This window comes from Parus major, chromosome 3 (assembly GCF_001522545.3).
Source record: "Parus major isolate Abel chromosome 3, Parus_major1.1, whole genome shotgun sequence".
NCBI classification, from domain to species: domain Eukaryota; kingdom Metazoa; phylum Chordata; class Aves; order Passeriformes; family Paridae; genus Parus; species Parus major.
This window is the reverse complement of record NC_031770.1, coordinates 36,357,970-36,382,381: the sequence shown is the minus strand read 5'-3', so window position 1 is coordinate 36,382,381 and position 24,412 is coordinate 36,357,970. Positions and strand designations below refer to the sequence as shown.

Below are 24,412 nucleotides of genomic sequence, written 5' to 3'. Positions count from 1 at the left end.
GAGGCACACTGAATGCTGCTGGACTGAGTCTTCAAGCTAAGTAGCTTCAGTCTCCTGCTTGGACCGATAAGTGGTTTTTTGTCTTCCAGAATCTCGGTGTGAAAGTGAAAAATAAATATTTTCCTCTCTCCCTGTCTGCCATCTCTCTGGCTCTCAGTATTTTTAAGACAGTCTGCTACTGTCTGAGCTGGCACAAGCCATAGAGGGCATCCCACCAGTTCTTTCATCTGAGGTTAATACAAAAGATAGACCAAATCACTGCAGAGACTTGGTCTGCATTAAGCTGTGTTCTGATACAGCATTTTTTGTTATAATATCAAGAGTAATAGTTGACTTGCATATGAACAGCTCATCTGACTCCCTATTCAAAGACTGTGTTTTAAAGTGGAGTCCTGTTGATTGCTGACAGCAGAATACCACTATTTATTTCTATTTCTGTGTATGTGAATAAGATGCCAAAAAGTAAATTACCTTACACTAGTTGTAGGTCTCTGAGGCATCGTGTGTGTAGCCTGTGGTCTGTTTTCCATCTCTGTATCCAGTGATTAATGGATTCTTTGTTGGTGAAAGAATTGGGATAGTCACAGTGGTACCCCCTTGTATCTTCTCCTGGGGGTGCAGTAGCCAGTAGTGGATGTAACTGGCTGAAAGCATCCAAACCAAGTAACTTTATTGGACTATATGCACAGAAAACATGTTTTAAAGAATCCTATAAGGCAAGCAATCATTTTTCCCACACTTGTATTTAATTTTCAGGTTTTATATTTGCATTTTAGTTGTTCAGAGTGTATTTGGAATGTCTTGCTAGTTTTAAATGTAGTAGGTTTGCTGTTCTTTTCTTTCCAAAGTATGATTAAAAATTCCTTTGCTTTGTCATTGCCATCAGAGTGTTTGAATTGTAGGTGACAGCTGCCAGACATGTGTCTAAATAATTTTATTTGCATAAAAATCAGCTGAAGGTATATGGTGAGACACATCTGTTACTCCATCAGGTGTGTTCATGCAGCTTGTACAGGTTAGCAGGCTCTCAGAAAATATGCCACTGGGAATATACATACCTTTATGTAGGTTGTGAAAGCAACATTTATTTATGAAATTTCATTTAGCTATTTTTAGATACTTTTGTGCTTTTCGAGGAGGTGAATATGTGTAGTTTGCTGAAAACTGGAAAGATACCATGTAATACAATGGGTAGAGGTGCATGTCAGAACTGTTTTATAAGATGTGTTGGGCTGATAAAGTATCTAATAAATGCTTTGCAATGATGCAAGGTAAAGTGAAGTATATTGATGATTTTGTTCTTAAATATGCATGTGTAAACTATGAAAATACCTAAGAAAAAGACCTTGTTTGTGCATCACTGTTATTTACTCTGTTGTGAAAAACTGGGGCTGTAATTTATTTGAAGATTTTTTTTTAATGGCATGACTTGATTTGTCCCTTCTCAAATCCTATTAAGGGACATTTTTGAGTAGGAGGGGATGATTATTGTGAATTCAGGTCATTATGCATAGTTTGTGTCAAATTGATTCACTCAGGAAAGAGACTGCTGTCTCATTGATGTCACTTGGGGAGCACATTTTCTTTCTTGGATGATCTTGATAGATTTTGAAATATCAATGAGTAAAACCAGCACCTGGTAACTTTTAAAGTGGTTTGGTTTGTTTCTGCCTTATCTGAAGAAAAGTCCCAGAAAAGTTTTTAGGCATAGAGAAAAAGGCCTTAGTTAGAGCAGTACCCTTAATTGTAGGTGTTTATAGGAATAGGTCCAAAAGTAGATTCTCCTAGAGAAGAAGCTGGTTATTCTGATGTTGTGACAGTTGCACATCCACTGTGTGTAATAATGCAGGGGCTGGCACAAAAGAATGTATTACATTACACTTAATCTTCCTTGTTCATAGATATCAGAAACCATGTTTTTTTAGGTGTGGGGTTCATGTGATTAGTGATAGTGCTGACTGCATACCTGCTGCAAACTAAAATGTTGATAGAATTTGTGGTCCTTGTCCACAGCTGAAGATAAAAACAGGATCTGGTTGCATTTGCCAGTGTGAAACTGAATTATACCTTAAATAATTCATAGGAAATGTGACCTTGGCATCTTACTGGGAGAGGCGAGGAAAGGGATTGTGGTCTGACATATGAGAGTAAGGGTTTTTTTTAAAACGTATAGTCTCTCACATTCACAGAAATGAATCCATCCTATCAATTTTTCAAGGCTCTTATTCCTCAGTATGAGTTGAATTGTCAACCTGTCACTGTGTTTGCAGATAACTTCCTAGGAGGGATGTACAGTACCATTAAAAATAAGCCTCCCTTTCTGCCTTCCTTTTAAGTACATAAAATGTTGGTTCTATTTAGTGAGGGAGATGGTTTTTTTGAAACTGGTTTGGAAATTTCTTACACTTGAGTAGGAATAAGACTTAGTTTACTCTGATTCAAGTATTTCTGTGTTTCTCTTACACAGGGATGATATGGCTGATGGTCCAATATTCACTAGAGGCCTCACTAGAGGCCTTGAGAGATACCCAGCACATGAAGATCAGTCTTCAAGTCCCTTCATTCCGAGGCATGATGAAGACTACCGCAACCGAGATGTTTTCCTCCACCGTTCAGATTACAGTCCACACTATGGCCGTCGGGAGGAGCTGCCTCGTGCATCTGACAGAGATGGTGACAAACTGAGGAGATCCCCCTACCCACTGAGGCCAGAGGACAGGGGTCGAGAAATAAAGCGTCCACGGTATGAAAAGGATGAGAAGATGCATGGTGTGAGTGGGGAGCATCCAGGTTTCTCATCAGGAACACGAAACTACCGCAGACGAAGCCGCAGCCGTAGTAGAAGCCTGAGCCCGTCATACCTGAATGAAGAATTCCGAGAGCTTGACCGTGCAAGGAGGAAAAGAGAAGAAGAAGAGCGCAGTAGAAACTTGAATCATGATGTTTCAGGCAGTGGCTATGCAATCCCTGGCTTGACTAACACAATACAGACTAATGAGCCTCGGTATACATACAGGCCTGAGGAAATCCCACCCATGCCCAAAAAATCTATTTTGAAGAAACGAGTAGAGATGGAAGCGGAGTCTGCTGTTCAGGTTTGGTCTCAGTGTGTCTGTGCTGTCTATGTGCTTCTACTTCCACACCAGTTACTTCATGATACAAAATGTTTGATTTCAAAGTAAAAAAGCCAAATCTTTGTTTCTCTGTCCTTAAGAGGACAGGTGTCTTTCTGCAAGGCTGTATAACTTCAAAGTGCATTAGAAACTTTAAATGGTTATGGCATTTAATCGGGAATCATATATTTATATATATATATATGTAATCTGAGACAGATTAAAAAGTCTTTGTGGAAATTCAACCCAGGATGCAGTGGTCTGGGCCAGCTTTCACAGAAGAGCGGACTCTCATAGTACCACAGGCAGTCAGCATATTAGTTGAAGCTCTTCCCCTGTCGCAGTGTCTCTTTCTTGTTTCTTTATAGACCTGGAGAACTGCCTAATGCATCCTCAGTACCCCTGTCTGAAAACAACTTTTAAATTTCCTTATTTCTTTCCTGTTGGACTATAGGGATCAGCCCTACTAAATTTGTACCAAACATAAATCAACTGAGTCTCAAAATTAGAGCAATGGACAGATAAGTGGCTGTGACTACTGTGATAAACAGACTTTTTGTGTTTTAACACATCGCTTTGATTTGCCTGTTGTACTGATCAGTGTTGGTTTGACAGTGACATACTAATCTCAGGAGTACTCCGATACTGAGGATCCTGTTCCATACCTGTCACTGGAAGTGCTATTTAATATGGCATTAATTATGAATATCTGAAGAAGTGACTGAGAATAACCCCAGTGCAGTAGCTTTTACCTGAATTAAGGTATTGAAATCCTATGTGAGTATGACTAAACTCAAAGCATATCCAAAGTTATGTAACAGGGTTTCAATTTCAAAATTTCATTCTTATGCTTTCAAAAAATTTATGAAATGTGATTGTGATTTCTCTGAGATAAGCATTCATTGTTGGACATGGCATTCCAGAATCACCAGGCAACTTGGTTTGTAATCTTCTGTGTTCTCTTTCAACTGTATATTGTCTCTTCTAACACTTTTATTCAGCTGCGAACTCAAGGAGAGAGGAGCATGTTCCTTTGTTCTGTGAGGTGCATAGTGTCTTAGAAGTAAATAGTATCTTCTCTCTTTCAGCCCGAGGGCTTTTCAAGCAGTCCAGCCCCCAGCAAGGATCTTCCTCTTCTTTCTAGTCAGCCTTCTTTGCCCCAGAGCAACAACATAGCTCCTTTTGCCTCTGAAGTGGAAAACTTTCTCAAACGGTTTAACAAAGGCTCTCTTGTGGAGTCTTCAAATAAGGAGTTGTGTGAAGGTTTGTATGAGTGGAACCCACTCTCTGGGCCTCCCAAAGACACTTTGATGTTTGAAGAGAAGTTTGGAAGCTTCTTAAGTCACAAAGAAAAAGCAGAACCCAAGTCAGAGCCCACTGATCGCCATACTGACTTCCTGCTGCCTCACGAGAGGGCAAGTCAGGATGGAAGTGGTTTCTCCCGAATTCTGGGCATGATGGCTGATTCTGTCAGTGCTCAGGAGAAGAGGAGGCGTAGTTTCCCTGACATTGAGGATGAAGAGAAATTTCTTTATGGTGATGAGGATGAAGAGACCAAAATTGAATCTCTCCCCATAGAGAAGCCCCCAGTGAGTTGTGGCAATGAGATAATAGTACAAAAAATGAGCCCACCTCCTTCTCCTGCTCCAGCTGTCAAGATGGATCCTTTAGAAGAGCCAAATGCAGAGTATGCAAAGATCCATGACTTACTCAAAACCATTGGACTTGACATTGGTGTTGCTGAAATTGGAAAACTGGCTGTTCGTACCCAGGAGCGCCTTCATGGCAAAAAGCTGGCATCTCGTTCTCCAGATCGTCGCTCTTCAGACACTCGCAGACTGGACGCTTGGGAGCTGCGCCGCAGCCGGAGCGACACTCGTTCTCCCGAGTCAGGCCAGCAGCGTTCAGCGTCCCCTCCGGGCTCTTTCCAGCAGTCTAGAGATGCGTCCTCTCTTCAGAAATCAGACTGTACTAAGAACAAGCCAGTGGGACAGGAGATACCTCCACACGTACCAGAACAGCCTCTTCCTTCTGTCTCTCTCATTCCTTCAATTCCACCAACTCCTCCTAGTTTGCCACCTACACCCACTTCTGTTTCCCAATACCAAATTCCCAACTATTCCCACTACACTGCTGCTCAAATGCCCCAAAACTATCCCCCTCCCACAATGGCTCCTCCAGGATATGATGCATATGGGCACTATATGGCATATGCAGCCCCTGGCTGGCCCATGTACACCCCTGCCCAGCAGCCTAATCCTACACTACCAGAAGCTCATGGTCTTCTCACTATGGCCATGTCGGCGAACCCCACACGTCCCAATCTCCGCGTGATTGAGACAGTCTCTCTGGGAAAGGATGTCCCTGATGTAAAAAGAGATGGTTCTGTGCTTGTTCAAGTCCCTACCACTCCTTCTCATTCCAAAGCACCCCTTCGTCTGTCGTCACATCCTCTCAAAAATACCTCAGAAAGGATGTCGGATGAAAAAAATCGGGCAGCTCAAAAGCAGAAGGTATGTTAGATATTCTGATACTTCAGAATTTGTTGGATTGCATGATTGGTGGGGTGGAAGCTTTTTCCCTTCAGATGCACCTTTTTTTTTTTCTGGGTTGCTCCAGTTTAAAAATAGTGTGACCTAGTTTACTTCTGTTAAAGATTTCAAAGCATTTGTCTGTACAAATCTGTGACATTTGTAAAAAGTGAATTTTAAATCTCCCAAAGCTGTACGCCATCAGCTATGGCAGAACAGATGAAATCATAAACAAAGTTGAATTTCTTTGGACCAGCCAAAATCTTACAGAGAAATCACATGGAGGCTGCAGCTTGGCTTTATTCTGCTGAGATTTAAATATTGAAATACCTGGAGATATGTAAAAATCTGAAGGGACAGTGTAAAGAAAATAAAATGTCTTTTTTTACTGATGTCCAGTGAGAGAACAAGACTCAAGAGGCACAAACTGAAACACAGGAGGTTCCATCTGAGCATGCTACATTTTACAAAATACCATGGTTGTACCTGTATTAGACATTCTTAAATACATCCTAAAAGATACCATCATTCACCATCACATAAAATCCTCCCTCTATATTTATATTTATTCTCTTACAAAAAACACAAAGCAAGAAGCATTTAGGGGAAACTCTACTTGGAGGCTCTGACACCAGGTCACATGTGTTAATGTTTTCCTCTTCTAATTATCTTGGTTTGTACAATAATTAGAGTAGTAGGGAAGAATGTATTTTAAAATAGGAAATTGTAGTTACGCAACTATCAAAGAACTGGAAGATTTCCAAAAGTTGTTTGAGTTTTCAGACTGGTGTCCACCTTGGTCTTTGTTGTTAAAACAAGGGCATAGAATAATTTGGGTATGAGGGCACTATTAAAAACTATCTATTTCCAGCCCTCCTACCATATACAGGGACACCTTCCACTAGACCAGGTTGCTCAGATCTCTGTCCAGCCTGGCCTTGAACACTTCAGGGCTGGAGAGTCCACAATCTCTGTGGGCAATCTGTTTCCATGCCTCACTATCCTCATTGTGAAAAAATGCTTCCTTTATATCTAGTTCAAATCTACCCTCTTTTAGTTTGAAACTGTTGCCAGTTTTCCTGTGACTACAGACCTTGTACCCATTTTTCTTTCAAAACCCCTTTAGCTATAGAGGCTGCAGTATGATCTTTTATTGTGCGAGCCTTTTCTTCACGTGTATAAAGTGCTATATCAGCAGATAAGTGAGCTTCCACTGCTTGCAGGAATAATAATTTCTTCAGCTGACACAGCTGAAATTTTGTTGTTAATGAAATGTAGTACTTTTGGAAGAGTTATCTTGGCTAAAGGTGTGTGGTTCTCTCCTGCCCTGACGTATCCTGGTAGCTCATCTGTGCATCTTGGTAGAACTTCTGAGGCTTTGTCTGCACTACAGCAATATTTTGAATTGGGCTTAGTTCACTTGGTTTTTGCTGGGATGGCTTGGAGTATCAAAGTTTGCACACTCCACTTGATGCTCCCATGCTGCAGAAAACTCAGAAGGAGAGAATGGTGCTTTGATGATTAAAAAAATAGAATTCAAAGCCAAAATAATAATAAAAAACTCCTTACGGTGTTTAAGATGTTCCTTAACTGTGTTGGTAGAACTACTTCAGGTAGGATTCAGAGATCCTGCCAACATTGACATTGCAATAGTAGAAGTGTAGAGTAGAAGTCTAGGAAAGTCAAGATCACTTGTTTGTTAAGGGAGGAGTCTGTAGAAAGTTTTAAGAGCCTTGTGAAGGTAAAAAATTAGGATTTGTCTCTTGAAAAATGAAGCTGGAAAAGAAACTGAAAGAGCCCTTCAGGTTTCATTTTAGCATAATGCTTTGTTTCCTTCTATGAAAATCAATGAAAACCAGTGAAAAAAGGATTTGTAAGCTCCTGGTGTCACAGTTTACTTATTTACCGTATTGAACAAGAAACAAATTTCATGCTGATGTTTCATGTCATATTGAAGCAAAACCTAACTAATAGCTAAAATAGACCAGAGTCAAAGCGGGAGGTAAGGTGAAGGGCTGTGAAGGCTGATGGAACTTGCTAGCTGCAGAGATACTGCATGAGTTTTGAACAGCCATTTGGCATTGATCTTGATTAGCCCTGTAGAAAATAGTCAGCTGAGCCTAAGGGCCTTGGGAAGTGGTGCAACAAACAGAGCAGTTTAGAGGAATACACTCCCCAAAAGAAAAAAAATCGCCTATAAACTGGGTTGAAGCATCACCACACAATACAGTTACCTCCACATACAGAGGGAGAGGTGTATTTATTGTGTTAAAATACTCAAGAACCTTTTGGGAATATCAGTGTTCTGTGTCTGGAAAGCTGAGGTCTTCCTATCATTCTTGCAAGACTGATTAACTTGTGTTGGGAAGAGAAGAAAATCCAGACACCTTCCAATTTATTTAGGTGATAGAAGAGAGAGAAAAACTGAAGACTGATCGAGAAGCACGGCAGAAGAAGCTTTACTATCTCAAGACTGAATTGGACAGGCTTCGTAAACAGCAAGGTAAAGTGTGTTACCCAGCCCCCAGACCCTGCTTGTTTTTTCTCCCCCATTGGGATGTGTCACAAGTCATGGTATCTAACAGGAGAAAGAGGACCAAAATAATAATAGTCCATAATGTATTTTCATACTCCTAGCAATGCACAACTCTTGAGAAAGCAGTGACCTAGTTACTATATTAAGATAAATTACATCAAAATTTGAGCAAACAGTTGCTCTCACATCTTCTTGACTTGACAAGCTAAAGGAATTGTACTTTATGCATTATAGTGGTTCTTTAGAAGAAGTGAGAAATAGTAACTGAAGATGTTATTGTGCCTTTCAATTTTTCATGAATCTTATCTGGAGATGGAAAAGTCCTCTCTCAAGAGAGCTAATTTTTTCTGTCTTTAAAACTTGTTTGGTCCAAGTAAATACTTAATTCCTTCACCTTTGGAAAATTATAGTTTCAGGTTAAAAAAGTTATGTTATTTAACTTTTGCTTGTTTGGTCACACAGGGAAATAGTGATTATTAAATTGATACTCTGGAGGATTATGGTGCCTCTCTTAGAGTGTGTTATGGTAGTCCCTATAGAGGCACATCATGCAGATGTAGTGATACTAGAGTCAATTCCATCTTTGCAACTTTATGGTGAACTTAGCCATAATATTTTATATTAGTATTTTACTTGTTGCTGGAGTTACTGTACAGATCTAAAGTCAGTTTTCCTCTTGCATTTCTGACTCTTTTGCTTCCTCAATTGACTCAGGAGAGATGTTGAGGAAAAAACGTCGTGAGAAGGATGGGCACAAAGACCCCTTGTTGGTTGAGGTGAACAGACTACAGGAGAATATTATGAAGGAGATTGCAGAGCTGCATAAAGAATCTGATGCGGCTGACAAGAAGCAGTCTGAGCTTGACAAAGTAGCACAAATCCTGGGGATTAACATATTTGAAAAACCCCGGAAACCATCTGTGGAAACTAAAGATTCCTCGGAAAAGAACAGCAAGTCAGAAAATACAAAAGGTGTAGAGAAAACATCTTCCTCCAACAAGGTAAAGTCTTACAGTTTTTGTGCTAATGATTTTCCCACTAAGAGAAGAGGGCACTGGGGAGACAGCTGGTCCCAAACATTTACTAAAGGATCATTTGATGTCATTTGTTACCACCTCTCATACACTGGCTTTGATGGTGCATGCAGGTGAGAGTCAATGTATCGGTGTATATAATGTCCCTCAGGTTTTGTGCAGTTCAGCACCACTTACTGTTTTTTATCTTGGTTTTGCTGAGGTGTTGGTTGGATTAAACAGTATCGTGAATGTGTGTATCCATTTGGTCTCAATACTATACCAGGAGGACAGACTTTTTTTTTCTCTACAAAATTCCTGTCGTGGGCTTTCAGGGAGGAGTGTTTATATCAGCAAAGCTCTCTGAAAATTGGGAGCATGTTGGTCTTCTCACTGGGTAATGATAATAACAAATCACAAGGCTTAAAGATGATGGTCAGCGTAATGTTTTTTATGTACATGTGTTCTCTCTTAAGAAATGTCAGTATGCATCAATATGGTCTCTCTGACATGGTCTGTACTGCTCTGTGCTGGATGTATCAGAACAGGCTTACTGCATTCCAGAAGATAGTTTTACTTTGAAAGTAGGATGGATGCTACCATCTGAAAGATTATGCTTGTTATGCTTATTTAGGAGATCAATTATCCTACTTTTCAGATGTTTATTCAAATAGGTAATAGAAATAGCTAATGGGAAATTGTAGATGAATGTAGATCTTAGCATATGTATTTTTTGCAGAGCTGAAAATGTTAGTAGGGTAGGAGGTATAAGGAAAACAGAGGGGCACTTCATCAGTTTATCTGAAGGGAGCATGTCAAGAGCATAGACCCAGGTTCTTCTCAGTGGTGCTGAGCAATAGCACAAGAGGCAATGGGCAGAAACTGATGCACAGGAAGTTCCAGCTGAATGTGAGGAAGAACTTCTTTCTGTGTGGGTGACTGAACACTGGAACAGCTTGCGCAGAGAGGCTGTGGATTCTTCCTCACTGGAGATACTCCATTACCATCTGGACACAATCCTGAGCTCTGGGATGACCCTGCTTGAGCACAGAGGTTGTGGTCCTTTCCAATCTTACCCATTTTGTGATTCTGTATTTCCTACAAAGTCACTCAAATCTGTTTATCCTGTAAAATTTTCATTATGCTTTACTGTGGTCCGAGAACTCATTAGGTATCTTTAATTTAAAGCCTTGCTTTTGGTTTTTTTTTGTTGTTTCTCAAAACATCTCTGAAGTTTACTGTCTACTTACTTTAACAAATTGTTTGCTTCAGTCACCACTTCATAAAACTAAATTAGGCAAAAATGTTTGTTAAGTCCTACATTGCATTAAGTTATATTGTTTTCTTTTCTTGAGATATGGCACGTGTGAATATATTTCTCATTATTTTAATTTGCATTGTCTGTGTCGTCCAAACCCATAATGACTTAATCTCCTTTTCATAGTTCCTTATTTTAACATGGAAAATTGTGAGTTCTGAACGGGAGCATTTAATATTTTCATACGAATGTAGACACATAGGACACAGCCTTCAGCCTCTAAAATTCACATTGTAGTTCTGATTAACTTTTTTTCCATGAAAAGAAAGATGGTGCAAGCCTTCAACACTGAGATTGGTTGACTGCCAACCTGAGAGCAAAAGCCCTTGCCTTTCTGCTAATTTGCAAGGTACCCTGTGGTCCCTTGCTGCTGACCCTGTGTCTCTGTGTTGTAGTTATGCAGTCAGTGCAGACGTGAAGCCAGTTACTGTGCTAAACAGACAGGTCTGTACTATTTAGACAGGGCTCTAAATAGCAGCAAATTTTAAAGGCATCTTTGAGCTGGGGTAATGCACAAACTGGAGTTAAGAGTGGGCTATCACCTGTCTATCTGAGAAGCATTGTCTTTTTAAAGTTCTCATTGAGATAGTATTTTATAGGTATATGTGTATAAATAACATAAATATTGATGCTTATGTGATATTGTGAACATCCTTCCATGCACCTCCTGCAGATCATAAGTTGATCTCATTGTTCAAGAGAATGTCTGCTATGTTCTTGCTGACAGAATACATGCAAATATTCATTTCTTACGCTGCTACCAAGAACTAGCTTATATTGGGATATGGATATCTGTGGGGGGTGCATAGTGTCCTGGCTGTCTATTCATTCTTTGATTTACAGTGCATGTTGTGAGGGGTGGTGTTAAGGAATTTCAAGTAAGGCAGATGTTATTTGACAATTTTGCATCTGCTTAAATAAATTTGCTCAGTGCTGGGAGTTAATAGCTTGGAAATCATGCAACCAACTTGAGTCTGCTAAATGAACATGCCATTCTTTCCAGATTGCCGTGCAAAATGATAGCATGATGGACTTTATGCCATTGAAAATGTTACTCAAAATACATCTAGTGCTATTGTAATCTAAATTAGCAGGGTTCATTCATGGTATATTTCAGGTAATACTTGTTTTGCTACAAGTGTTTAGTATTAATTTTGGATAGAGTCCTGAAATGTCTGCATATCACTATATGGCGTCTTTCTGTACAAATCAATGTAAGTGCAAACATTACATGTTTAAATCACAAGATCCTTCATCTTATATGCTTAAGTAATTAACAAAACACCATCTTTCTTTTATTATTGAGCAACAAATTTTCTGGAGATTCAGGAATACTCAAATAATCTGATAAAACTGATGGAGTTAGACACTTTTAGTCAACTGGTTTTTGCTTCCTTTTCCATTCTGCTTTCATCCAAGCTACTTTTACAGTAACTTCTGAATGCCTGTAGGGGAACCATTTGAGGTCTTTGGGACACTGTTTGGCTAGTATGGTAAATTGGAACAGTTATGTGAAACCAATAAAATGGGAAGGGTGCATGCCACAGGGAATTTTGTTCATTTGGTTCCTTGATTACCTACAACCATCCAGCCATTACATCTGGGACCCTTATTGGAAACTCTTCACTGCAGCCACGCAGCATCTTAGTCGGCAATACCAGCTCTCTGAAACAGTGGAATTAACCTGGGCGCTAAAAAGCAGGTGATATATTTTATTTTTTTTTTTGGTGTGTACGGCTTCTGCTGGAGGCAGGTTCGGAGTTCTAGAGCGTTTTGTCTGTCCTGCCTTGTCTTAGAGAAGTGTTTCCTTTTGTTCAATTTAGGAATCAAAAACTACTAATGAAAAATCGAGAGGTAGAAGCCCGAAGCCAGCAGAATCCTCTTCACAGTCCTCCAAACATCCTTTCCAGCTGGCAAATATTTATGAATATTATGATGCAGGGAACCACTGGTGCAAAGACTGCAATACCATCTGCGGGACCATGTTTGACTTTTTCACACACATGCACAATAAGAAACACAGACAGGTATGTTGCAGGCTTCCTTCACTAAGTGCATTTCATATTGTTATGAATATTAACACAAAAACATACATCACAGTGATGAACTGCATTTTACAAGGGAACCTAATAAATAGCTTATCAAATTCTTTTCCCCTAATATTGGACCTTAGCAGTTCTACAGCTACTGGTGTATTCCAAATAGTGTAAATGGGGCCTGTGTTCAGTTTGCTCGGGTTTGCCACTTGTGTTTCACATGTTTACCTGTTCTTAGTAGTCATCTACATTTTACACTTCTCACAGGATATTTTGTCGTTGTAAATTGCAAAATGGGAGGGAAAAGAGAGGAAAAATAGTTCCTGTAAATATTTGCACGTTGATTTTAATGTTCAGTGTTCTAAAAGGATATTAAAAAGGAAAAAGACAAGTGTACTTGCCTTGCTAGTGTAATATATGAGCCTATATACCTCTGTCACTGTGCAAATAGACCCTGGATCCTTACAACAGACCTTGGGCTTCGAAGACCCAGAGTGAGACCAAACAAGACTCCATAAAACGCATTGATAAGATAACGGTTCCTGCCAAAGGTATGATAATTTTTATTAACTCAGCTATCATCCCTCTTGGCCCTCCAGCAGGTTCCACTTGCTCAGAGAAAGGAATATTCAAAAATTTACCTTGGTATAGGAGCACATATAGATACTGTATTATTAGGAAAAAGGCAAATTACTTAGTTTCTTGGCTGTTTTTGTGGAAAAGGTCATGAAGCAAGAGCATAGGAGAAGTATGGTTTCTTCTTTTTAGAGATTAGTTTTTTATTTTGAATACCAGTTGTCTTTCAGTGTAGTTCTGAAGTAAATTTTGCCAGCATATTAGAATTCAGAGCATGACCACATGAGTTGGCAGTGTTTGGGTAGATCTTGCACAGTATTCCATGCAGTCTTTTAGCAGACTTTCCATTCAGTACGTTTTTAGAAAAGGTCTCCCTGAAAATTGACTTGTTATAGTGCAGATACAGAGAATCTGAGACAGACATATAGAAGGAGCGGTAACTGAGTTGAAAATTAATATAGGATTTAAAATATGAATGTCTAAAAGGCCTGCTGGCTATCAACTCATTTTATTAATTTGTTACATATTTCTAATAGTGCCCACTAAAGAAGAATCTGCAGTGTCTTAAATAACTAGTGGATTCTGTAGGCACAGGGATGCAATCTGGTTGAATTACAATGAAAATATTTGTGTTCTGTTTATAAACCAGGTGTTTCATATTTGGGGAGATTATACCAGAAAGATGGAAAATAGATCAAAGCTGTAGGAAATGTGAACCTACTTGAATACTTGATTACTTTAATAAAATGGAGAGCGCTTAAATCTTGAACCATAGTAATAAAATTCTTCATATGTTTGGTCCTGGTAGTGGTGGTTCCTATAATGTAACTGTAAGGAGAGCAGCATTAACTGTTCCTAAAAGAACATTACTGGAGGTTTTGCTGTTGTTCTTTGACCAACTTTGTTAAGAGCTTGGCATTTATTAAGTCTTGTTTCTCTGATAATTTTCTTTGGCCTTTTCAGGCTCTGAGTTTCTGATACCCATCACTGGATATTATTGCCAGCTCTGTCAGGAATTTTTTGGAGATCAAATCTCAGCAGAGCAGCATGTGAAAAGTCATCCCCACAATGAGAAATATAAGGTTGGTAACTGGTGTACTAGGAAAGAGACGTTCCCTACATTAGCTTCCATTTGTTCTGTCTTTCTTTCCTGAAGAATGACATTTAACTCTTTGGAGTATATGTATTTGGTTATCTTCACTACATTCTACTGAACTAAATAAGCAGAACTTCCCACTACATCAATACACAGATATTTTATCTGCATGAAGCTGAAACAGTGTCTACTGTGAAGTGATAGCACTGCTTCAAGCAGTTTGTAGTACCTCAGTTTCTTGGTAGGAAAAAGTTCCCTGTTCTCTTAGTGTTGAGATGGCATTTACTGAACAAGTCAAAATTGTCAGAGAGCTACATTTATTTATTTATTTATTTGTTTGTTTGTTTGTTTGTTTATTTATTTATTTTTCATAGAAGCAATGGCTAAAATGTTGCTGTTTATTTCCACAGAAATACATTGATGAAAACCCACTCTATGAAGAGAGGAGAAATCTAGATCGTCAAGCTGGATTGGCTGTAGTTCTGGAAACAGAGCGCCGGCGGCAAAATGAGCTGAAACGGAAACTGGTTGAGAAACAGAAGGAAGAGAAGGATGAGAAAACCCCAAAAATAATAAAGAAGGAGGAAGTAAAGAGCACCCCAGAGTCTGGAGAGGGGAATAATGAAACTCAAGGCAAAACAGATTCTTCTGGGCGAAAAGTGGGTATCATGGTAAAGCTAAAGAAGGAAGAGAAGACAGAGGAGAAGAAAGAAGAAAAGAAAGAGGAATCTAAAAAGGAATCACCAAGCCAGACCTCCTTTGGGAAATTCAGCTGGAAAAAGACTGAGAGAGAGGATAAAACCTCAGGAACTATTCCAAAGGAAGAGAATACAGAAGGAAACAAAGAGGAGAACAAGTGTCAGTCTCTGAAATCCCATATCAAGCCCATTGAAATCAAGCTGTCTGGGAAAACTGTTATTCCACACACTAGCCCATGGGTACCAGTTGTTTCCACACCAACACCAACAAAAATTCTCCCCAATCTACCAGTCCCCACCATGATATTCAGGAAGTCTAATACTGCAACAGTTAGTAAACCACCTCCTTTGAACACCTTTTTATCCATAAAATCCTCTGGAACTACCACCAAACCACTGCCAGTGGTAAAAGAAACAAATGCAGATCTTCTACTGCCTCCAGATATCATATCAAAAGCTTTTGGAGGAGAAGAAGTAATTTTAAAAGGCTCAGAGGAGGATTTGAAAGTGGCAGAGAAAAATGAATCTTCTCAGACTGCCGATAAACTACCTCCATCCCGTCCTCCACCAGCAGTCCAGCCAGCAGCTCTCATCCCTGCAGATGAAGTAGCACCAGGTGTGTCTGAAAGTGAACAGACAATGTTGGCAATGCCTGTGAGACCACCACCACCTTCAACTGCTTTCAGCGAACAAGCAAAAAAGATAGAGAAACGAAATTCTTGCTTGGCCACAGCCAATGCTAAAGATCTCTATGATATTTTCTACAGTAGTGGTGGAAAAGGTTCAGCTGACAGCAAACTTGCAAGTTCTGCACTTCCAAATGGAGAAAACCCTAACATAACAAAACCTGCAGACTTACCTGCAAATCACAGAAATAGTAGCTCATCCTTGTTGAAAGAGGATTCTGAGAATGTGGATTCCTCACAGTGTAATAATCAAATGACAGGGAGTTTGGTTCCTGTTGAGAATCAGGCTGAAATGAACAAGAAGTCATTTCAGCCTCACCTATCAGAATTGGCAGTCACAGAATTACCAGAAAAAAACCCTGTTCCTGGTATCCAGATGCCTGCAGAAATTGGGCTTGTTGATACAGGAGATGGAGAGAAGGCAGGCAGTCTGGAATTCTGTGATCTACAGAAAACTGAGGTCCAAGAGAAGGTTGGACAGGAACGTGGAAATAAATCTCCAGATAAAAACACAAATGTTCCTGGTACCTTGGAGAAAGATACAAAGACAAAAGACTGGGAAATAAAAGCAGTAAAACCTAAACATAGCCTACACCCAAAGACTTTGTTACCTGAGACACAGAAGGAAATTCAAAGTTTGGGAAATTCCCATTTGGTAGAGGAAAAGTTAAATGATAACTGTAGAACTCACTCAGAAACTCATTGTCCAGACTTGCTCTGGGGCACTTCCAGAACTAGTAATGGAAAAGAACAGATAGTCACAACTCATTCTTGTTCTGAAAGTGGTTGGGATCTATCAAATACGCCAAAGCCAGAAATAAAATCTGGTTCTAATGAGGTTAACGCTTCAGAATTGATAGAGGGACAGACAGAAACTATAAGTACCCTATTAGAACATCAAGAAAAGGTTCAACCTAAACCTTCAGGCCATACAGCATTAGATAACCAAACCCAGAAGCAGGGAATTGAACGATTAGTCAATACCTGCTCAAACATGGTTGAACTCAGATCTAGTCTAGAATTAGTAGCTGAAAATGAAAAAAAGTCATTAGGACACACTGGGTCTGATGCAAGATCAGATAATTTTCTTTTCAAGAGACCATCAGAGGATGTGAAACACATGAAGAGTCCCTCCCAGAAAGCAGAGCTTGAGTTGAAAAGCACTGATTTCAGTTTGGGAGACAATAAGGTAAAACATGAATGTTTCAGCATCCTTTCAGCAGGACTTTTAAAGGAAAATACAGAAGAAGTCACAAAACTAGAAACTATTGCATCCATTAGGCTGGAGTCCAGTAAAGTTAGAAAACTGGGCATTGAAAAAACAGTGAATGATACAGAGATTACTGATTTTGATACACTGACTTCTGGTAGTTGTGAAGATAAAATTTGCACACGGATTTCTCAGAAACCTATGCTGCAGCCTGGATCACAGACCTCAAATAGTGACACTACAGAAGTGGTCATGCCAGTTCTAGAAATGCAGGGCATTTCTCCCGCATCTGAGATACTTGTGCAAGTGAAGGACAACGAAGGTAGCACTGTTAAAATTCCATCACTGAGTTGTGACAGAGGCAGCACAGAAAGTCGAGCTTCTGGGTGCGTGGAAACTTTAATGCCTGGGCTCAAAGAAACACATGGGAAGGTGGGTGGCTCAGGAGGCAAGGGAATGTGCACCATCCAGAACAAGAAGACTGAGCAAACAGAAGCTCCTGACAGTAGATTGGAAGCTACAGTGAATTCAGGAATTGCTGAAAGCATAGCAGAAAGCCCAGTGGGTTGAAGTAGACCCAGCCAGTCCCAATATTTGAGGAGCCAGAGCTGGGATTATGTATATGGTTTTCGTTTATTTTTCTTTCTCTTCCAGCTGAGAGTTTTGGGTGTACTTTGCATTCTGTGGTAGGACTTGACTAAAGTGAAACGTAAATCATCAGAGGGCAGTCACATACTTTATTCTGTACATAATTAATTGTGTAAAATGTTTTTTCATGTGAATTTTTTGGCCAATTTCTTTTCTACACTCTGCTATTAAAATGGAATCTCGTTTATAATGCGTGCGTCTTCTTTATTTTGGGGGCTTTTATTCTTTGACCATTTCTGGGTGATTTCCAGCTCACTCAGTTTGTGTCAGTAGCACCATGAGTAGCCCAGCTGCTGAGACAAGCTCAAGAACAGCAAATTACAACTGAGGAAATGGAGACTTGCAGAAGAACTAAAACTGAAAATTTCTTTGAACTGTAATGCATGGGTTTGTTTACTTTTGTTGTTTGAAATGCAGGAATGTGTTTAGAGTTGATTTTGTTTGTCTATCTGTCTCTGTGATTTGTAATTACTGTTGTTATTACATCTGTACTTAAAGTGTTTCACTGTATTGTATAAGCACATGTATGGATGCCACATCACTAAGCAAGGGGAGAAAATCTGTCCCGACTGGCTTTTGGAGAAGAAAACTAATCGGTAAGGCTCTGTGGCCTGACACCTGGACCAGACATATTAAGGTCACTTATGTGATTTGAAATGGGCTTTCTTTAATTTTATTGTGATCCAGTAACTATTTGTGTTAAATCATTTAGCAGCTGACCAGCTCTGAAGAAGTAGAAGATCAGAACCCTGGTGTCAGGAATTGGACTCGCTTCATGTGATACAGACACATGCATGCCTACCCTGAATGGTCCTTGAGCTATTGAGTGTGATGGTTCTCATTTGTATAGCCTGTTAAAGACTGAAGTATTAAATGTGTTTCCTTGGATAAATATAACATTTTTATTTGTAAATTGTTTTAAAAAATAAACATAAGGAGGTCAACAAGACTTTCTTCTTGCTTTTTTTTCTTTAACTCAGTAAAAGTGTTTTATTTCAATTAGTTTCTGACTCCTGTAATAGTTGATAAAATCAAGAAACTGTAGAGGATGAAGATACTTAACAGCCCGCTCAATAAAAAACAGTATATTCCCAGCTGAAGTCGATGGAAGAACTACTGCCAACATCATCAGTGGAAGTTTGTTTGAAGTCCTGATCCCTTTGTAAAACCAGAGGTGGGGCATCAGGGAGGGACCCCAGCAGAGCTTGAATTTCTGTAATCACTGCCTGCACATGGACCTCTGGAGAAGGCAAAATCGCCGTTTGTTTTCGTTTTCCATGACTGTATGTGAGGAAGGTATGAAACGTTTCTCAAAAGACTTACGGTGGTTTTCATATAAGAAATGTCTAAGCTGAATTTGGAAATCTAGTATAAATAGTCCAGTCAACAGTAAAAAGGTAATTAAGAAGGGAAGAGCGTTCTGAGATAGTCTCTTTGAGCTGGTTTTATGATGTTAAGCAGTTGCTGCATTGAAATCATAGGAAATCTTTGTTAGTATCATTGCCCTACTTTCTGATTTACTGTCAAAACCAAAGATAATGAGGTTTGACATGCTTTGATAGTTTAAAATGGAGTTGGGCAATGAGTAGAGATTGATCAAATCCTGGTTTATAAAAAAAGTCCTTTGTAGTTGCTTCTTGCTTTTCTTCTGTATTTTTTTATTATATACCTGAGTTTGCTTGTTTACATTTGACAGATGATTTTTTTCCCCACATTTTCTTTCCAATTTTTTCAGTAAAGTGCCTGGTCTCTTGTAAATCCTCAGAGGAAGATTTCCTTACCTACCATGTGTTGAGAGATATAAGTGCAGGGAAGGGAAATATTAAAGGGAAGGCTGAATTTTTCTAGACTTCTGCACTTTAGATGGTGCTGTTGTGGAACACACACGTGCTTTCTGGTTTGTTTCTTTTTGCAGATTGGTTTTCATGAAGGTCTCAGTGCATACAATGACAAATGAAGTAATCTGGACAGTCTTCTTAAGACAACCTTATTCAATGCTGTGTTATCTGTGTGGAACTTAATTTAAAAAATATTTTTTGGGAAAGGACAGTATAATTCTGTTATCCTTCTTCTGTGCTCTACAGTTGCTTCTACAGATAGTGGTCCTGGTCAGTGCTGGCCATGAATGGAGAGCACCAAGGGCAAGCAAGAACTTTGCAGGAGAGAAACTGGGAGTTGTTACTCCATATATGTCTAAAGCTTTCCAGAATCTGAACTTTCCTGTGGTCTAAATACTACTTCTCTTTATGCCCTTTATTCTATCCCTGAGGGGAGGTAGGGCTCTTTACTCCTGGAACAAAGATTAACTTGGTCTCCTTTGGGGAAGGAGTAAACAGTAATCCTTGGGCCTCTGGAATGGACAAAGACAATGGGTGGTGTAGGTGATGGTATCTAGGCAGATTGGCATACAAGAGGCATTAACACTGTAATTTCATTAAATGGCATGTATTTTTATTTATGTATTTTTTCTTTCTTTTTCTTTTCTTTTTTTTTCCTTTATTTTTTTTTCCTGTGGTTTCCAGAGGCTTGCAGTTAATGATTTATCCACTGTACTCGTTCCCTGTGCTGGCAGAGCTGTAGCATAGTGCACTGACTGGGAAACCTAATTTCTAGGCTGGCCTTGGACTCTTCCAGATCCTCAGGAGGAGGGGTGAGTTAATGGGGATTTACTTGTCTGTTTGAATGGTGCAATAGATTACCTCTCCTTCCTGACGTAGTTCTCTAAAAACTGCATAAGCATAAGAAGTTACCTCTTTCTTGGTTTTCAGAAAGCTTTTGATAGGAAGGAAAGAAACATAGTTTGAATATTTCTATCTTTACACTACTTCGAACCAGCCACAAATACCTAGTAAATTCAAAGAACAATGGATTAACTCTTAAGTCTTCATTTATGCTGTAACCTTTAGTTTGTCATGATGGAGGCTGGCATATCCGTTCTCCTGGATGAAGTTTGTTGCAAAACCAAGCTTGATTAAGAAGCAGTGGGAGAAGAGACATAGAAAAGCTGCGGTCATCCTATTAATCTGTTTTAAGGCCAGGTGGGTTTTTCTTAATTCTTCCAGTGTCTTTGAATGTACATTTGGAAAGGAGAAGAAACTTGCAAATGTTTTAGGCAAAATACAGTCATTTTTCCTGGGGTAGTCTGCTGGGTAGGTAAACCTTGCTTCTAGCTTGCTGGAATCTTGTCCTTGACTAAGTTTTAACTAAGCAGTATATAGGCTTTTGGGGGGATTTTTTGTTTGTTTTAGAATTTTAAATAGCATGTGATCAGGGAAGAAATGTAGCGACCATCATTCTGTTAGTAACTTTTTTCCAAATGCAGTTGTGCCCTAGTGGTAAAAAGTGTAAGTAGTAGATTAAGATATAAGATCTCTGCTGTTTGGCACAGATTTTCCAGAATCATCATCCCTAGAAGTATTCAAAAGACATGTGGATTGGCACTTGAGGACATGGGTCAGTGGTGAACACAATGGTGCTGGGTTAATGATTGGAATCAATTATCTTAGAAGTCTTTTCCAATTTTTGTGGTTTTATGATTCCTTAATTTTTGCTAAGGGTGAAAATAAATGCCTAATTCTTATCTAAGAGAAGCTTCACAAAGAACTTAAATTTTCTCACGGAAACAGTAGGAAATGTGGCCAAAGGTCAATTATTTTTTTATCCTGGTAAATCCCAAACAGTTTTTAGAAATACCCATGAAAGTAAGTGATGATAGCAGAAGTTTTTTTAAAAAAACTCCACAATCATCCACCAAACAAGTGCATCCCAAAGCATGACAAAACTGTATTTCTTTCGTGCAGAGGGCAAGAGAATCACCAAAGACAGGTTTTCATGTGGCACCTGATGTAATATTCTGTTGGTTTATTATTCTCTCAGAACATTACAAAAAGGGTTAAAGGGAGCAAAATCATTCTGTGAGAGAGAATTCAGTCCTTTTGTGCCTGCTGCACGGTTATGTGCAAACAGCCTACATGCCAGCAGTGTGGGAGTTTAAAGCAGCCATAAAATTTATTTTACTTGACTCCTCTGCTTCTGTCTGGCATGAAGAGAGAGATGCAAGTTATGATTGCTAGACTATTCTTTCTGTCAGCTGTTTCCAGACAATATGGATGTATTCATGTTTGTAACCAACTTGAGCAGAGTAACGCAGCTGCAGACTGTTACATTCTGCCTTAGAGCAGATATCCAAGGCTCCACAGTTTGGATTAGTTTCTGGCTTTTGTTTCCTGATCCCACCTTCACCTCTTCTTGGGCTGTCATTTTGCTTGTGATGAGAAGGTTGATTAGTGTATGTTAGCAGTTCTAGGCACTGACAAAATGAGTCAAGCTGCTGTTACAATTCCCGTGAAGCTGTCCATCAACTGGGGATGCAGAGAGCAGAGCCATTAGAGTTGGTTGGGCAGGTGGTGGAGAACAGTTGAACACCTACAGAAAATAAAACCTGCATCAGAGCTGCTTCAAGGCAAACAGTATTCCCTCTCCCAGCAGCCTGACTGAAGAATTTTAATTTTACAGACAGTAGAGCACACAGGATAATGTTTTCAATTCTTAATCAAATACAGTTTTTCTTCAAGAAACTGCTTTTGTGTGGGAGTTTCAGCCAGAACCTGAGCAGCACTGAAATACTACAAGCCATTTGTGTTACCACACTGTTTAATTTGCTTACAAACTTTAGATGACTGTAGAAACAAAATAACACTTTAGGAGCCAGGGTAGCTGTGATGGATGTATTAGCCCTGTAATAGCTCTCTGGCAAAGAAATTACTAGGGATAGTCTTCATATCAGATCTCACATTAAGCTCTATTCATATCCTTTCAGAGATGAAAAAAACAGGAATTAAACGTAAATGCCAGTAATTAGATGAGTCTTGTAGCTAGGCACCTGCAAGATGGGTATTTAGACATGCTTGATTAATGGGGAAAAAAATAAAAAGTCCATTAGCTAAGGAATATCAGTCACTGCATTTTCTCTTAAGAACTGAAGGCTTTATGCAATTAAACCCATTTAATATGGTGTTTTCCAGGTAGTGTTTAAATTTCATGTCTTCTACTAGTTAGTTTCACATGTTATATTGCTTTACCAAGGTGAGAGAATGGTTCAAAATCAGTGTTATCTCTGTCATGTCCAAGCTAGGGTTACAAAAATAATTCACACTTCTTTCTATTTTATGTATTCAGTGCAATGAAGTCATGCAATGGATTCAGTTTGACTGGGTGAAAAAAAAATCCCATATTTGCATTGCTGTAGTCCTTCATCATTCACATTTGATCTGTCTGGCATTTGTTACAAGACAGAGTCATGGACAACCTGCATCAAGCTGCTACAATGTCTACAGAAGAGAGATCGTCCAGGATAGTAAATTATGTGTAATTACTTCTCCAAGAGCTGAATTTGTGCTTCAGAATGCAAGAAAGGCTCGCAGGTTGAAGGTTTATTTCAGGTTTGTAAGATGGAACCTTATGCTTTACATGGTTAGCATCCTGGACTAAAGCATCAAATTCAAATATCAAATTCATATCAAATATATGGCTTTTAGTTATCCTACTTCTTACAAATCCCTTCTCCTGGTGAACTGGCTGCATTCACAGTGTGTTGATTCATTTTGCATTACACTTGTGTTACAACCCATCCCTGAAGTAACTGAGGTTCTTGTTAATAATACATCCCCTGGGGTGGATTAGAGTGAAATGACACTAAATGACCAGTGTTTATATATATATATATGCCAGGTTTATTTCAGAACAATTTGGTTGCAAAGGATAGGAGGTATGTAGCTGGTTTGATTATTATCTGTAGAAATATAACAATACACAAGCAGAAAAATAACATATAAGAAAATGTAAAAAGAAAAGAAAAAATAGGATAGGTGAAAGGCCTCAGAAATTTGAGTAGTTTGGGGATCTTTGTGGTTTATGACACCTTCTAAGACATGACAGCTGCCTCTCATGACAGTGTAGTTTAGCCAGGTATGCCCTATGGGAGGGACAAACACCTTCAGGCCTATGCGTGAATGCCCCGATGCCCCCCCAGCTGCCCCAGTTCCAAAGGGTCTTTTTATCAGCCTTCTCCCTTATCTGGCTCAAACTCCAGCTGTAGCCCCCTTTGCACCTGGGCTGGTGCACACTGTCAGCAAAGCACCGGCTGCTTTTGCAAGTGGATTGTTGGAGTCATTGTCCGTTAACATTCCAGTCTAACAGCTTGACAAATTTCTTCCTGACTAGCTGTTTGGCTATTGAAAGGTTTTCATGCAGAGGGGAGGGAAACAATTAAAAGGGGCTAAGATTTGGGATTGTAACAGTCAAACCCACCAGATGCTCCAGCAAGTGGGATTTTAGGATGAATGTAGTTTACTGTAACAAGTCTTTGGCTTTGCCTCTCTTGTTTACTTTCCACAGGAGCTAAGAAAATGCCAGACTTCTGGAAACCTGTTCTGAGAAGGTGAGTACAGATTTGCATGACTGGAACGATATCTTTTGCTCCTGTCTTTGGTATGAGGGCACATTCTTTTTGTTGCTATTAATGTGATTAATCCATGAGGCTCTCTCTATATTCTTACTGGTTAAATCTGCTGGTCATGGGTACATCTCAAATTTAAGCTCTTTTGCCAGCATCCAAGAAGACTTTGTATGTGTGGATTCCCTTCTCTTGATGAAATAGTGTTATTTCAAAAACAAACATTAAACTTTTATGAACTTATACTGATTCCTGAGTGTTGTTTATTTAAAAATTATTCTCTAAAGAGGATTTTAAAAGTGCAGGCTACTACAAGGTATTAATAGTGGCAAGAGAGGGCGCTGGATTCTGAAGCTTCTTGATTCTTAGGGACTTTATGAGTCTTACTGTATCCCTTGGAAGAGCTGCTGTAGGGGAAAAGGTTTTTTGAAGCTCTTGTCTCTATACTTAATTTGGAATCTTGCAGCTATTTTTAAACTTAGCTACCCTATTTAGTT

At 39.3% G+C, this 24,412-nt stretch overlaps 1 protein-coding gene across 4 annotated transcripts in view; it reads left to right on the top strand.

Annotated features, from left to right (window-relative positions):
• ZNF318 (zinc finger protein 318) overlaps positions 1–24,160 on the top strand; it is a 32,067-nt gene extending 7,907 nt beyond the window's left edge. Inside the window, exons 3-11 of one of the 4 annotated variants that reach the window (XR_001520588.2) lie at positions 2,468–3,095; positions 4,202–5,626; positions 8,048–8,147; positions 8,895–9,181; positions 12,335–12,538; positions 12,999–13,098; positions 14,087–14,205; positions 14,630–18,057; positions 18,174–24,160. Coding sequence is in view for 1 of the 4 variants with exons in the window: in XM_015622576.3 (XP_015478062.1) it covers positions 2,468–3,095; positions 4,202–5,626; positions 8,048–8,147; positions 8,895–9,181; positions 12,335–12,538; positions 12,999–13,098; positions 14,087–14,205; positions 14,630–17,383 (5,617 nt within the window). In the remaining 3 variants the exon portion in view is untranslated. Of the gene's footprint in view, positions 1–2,467; positions 3,096–4,201; positions 5,627–8,047; positions 8,148–8,894; positions 9,182–12,334; positions 12,539–12,998; positions 13,099–14,086; positions 14,206–14,629 lie in introns of all 4 variants that reach the window. The other 3 variants (XR_004496325.1, XR_001520587.1, XM_015622576.3) reach the window with 3 other exon arrangements.
• Positions 24,161–24,412: the final 252 nt, after the last annotated feature.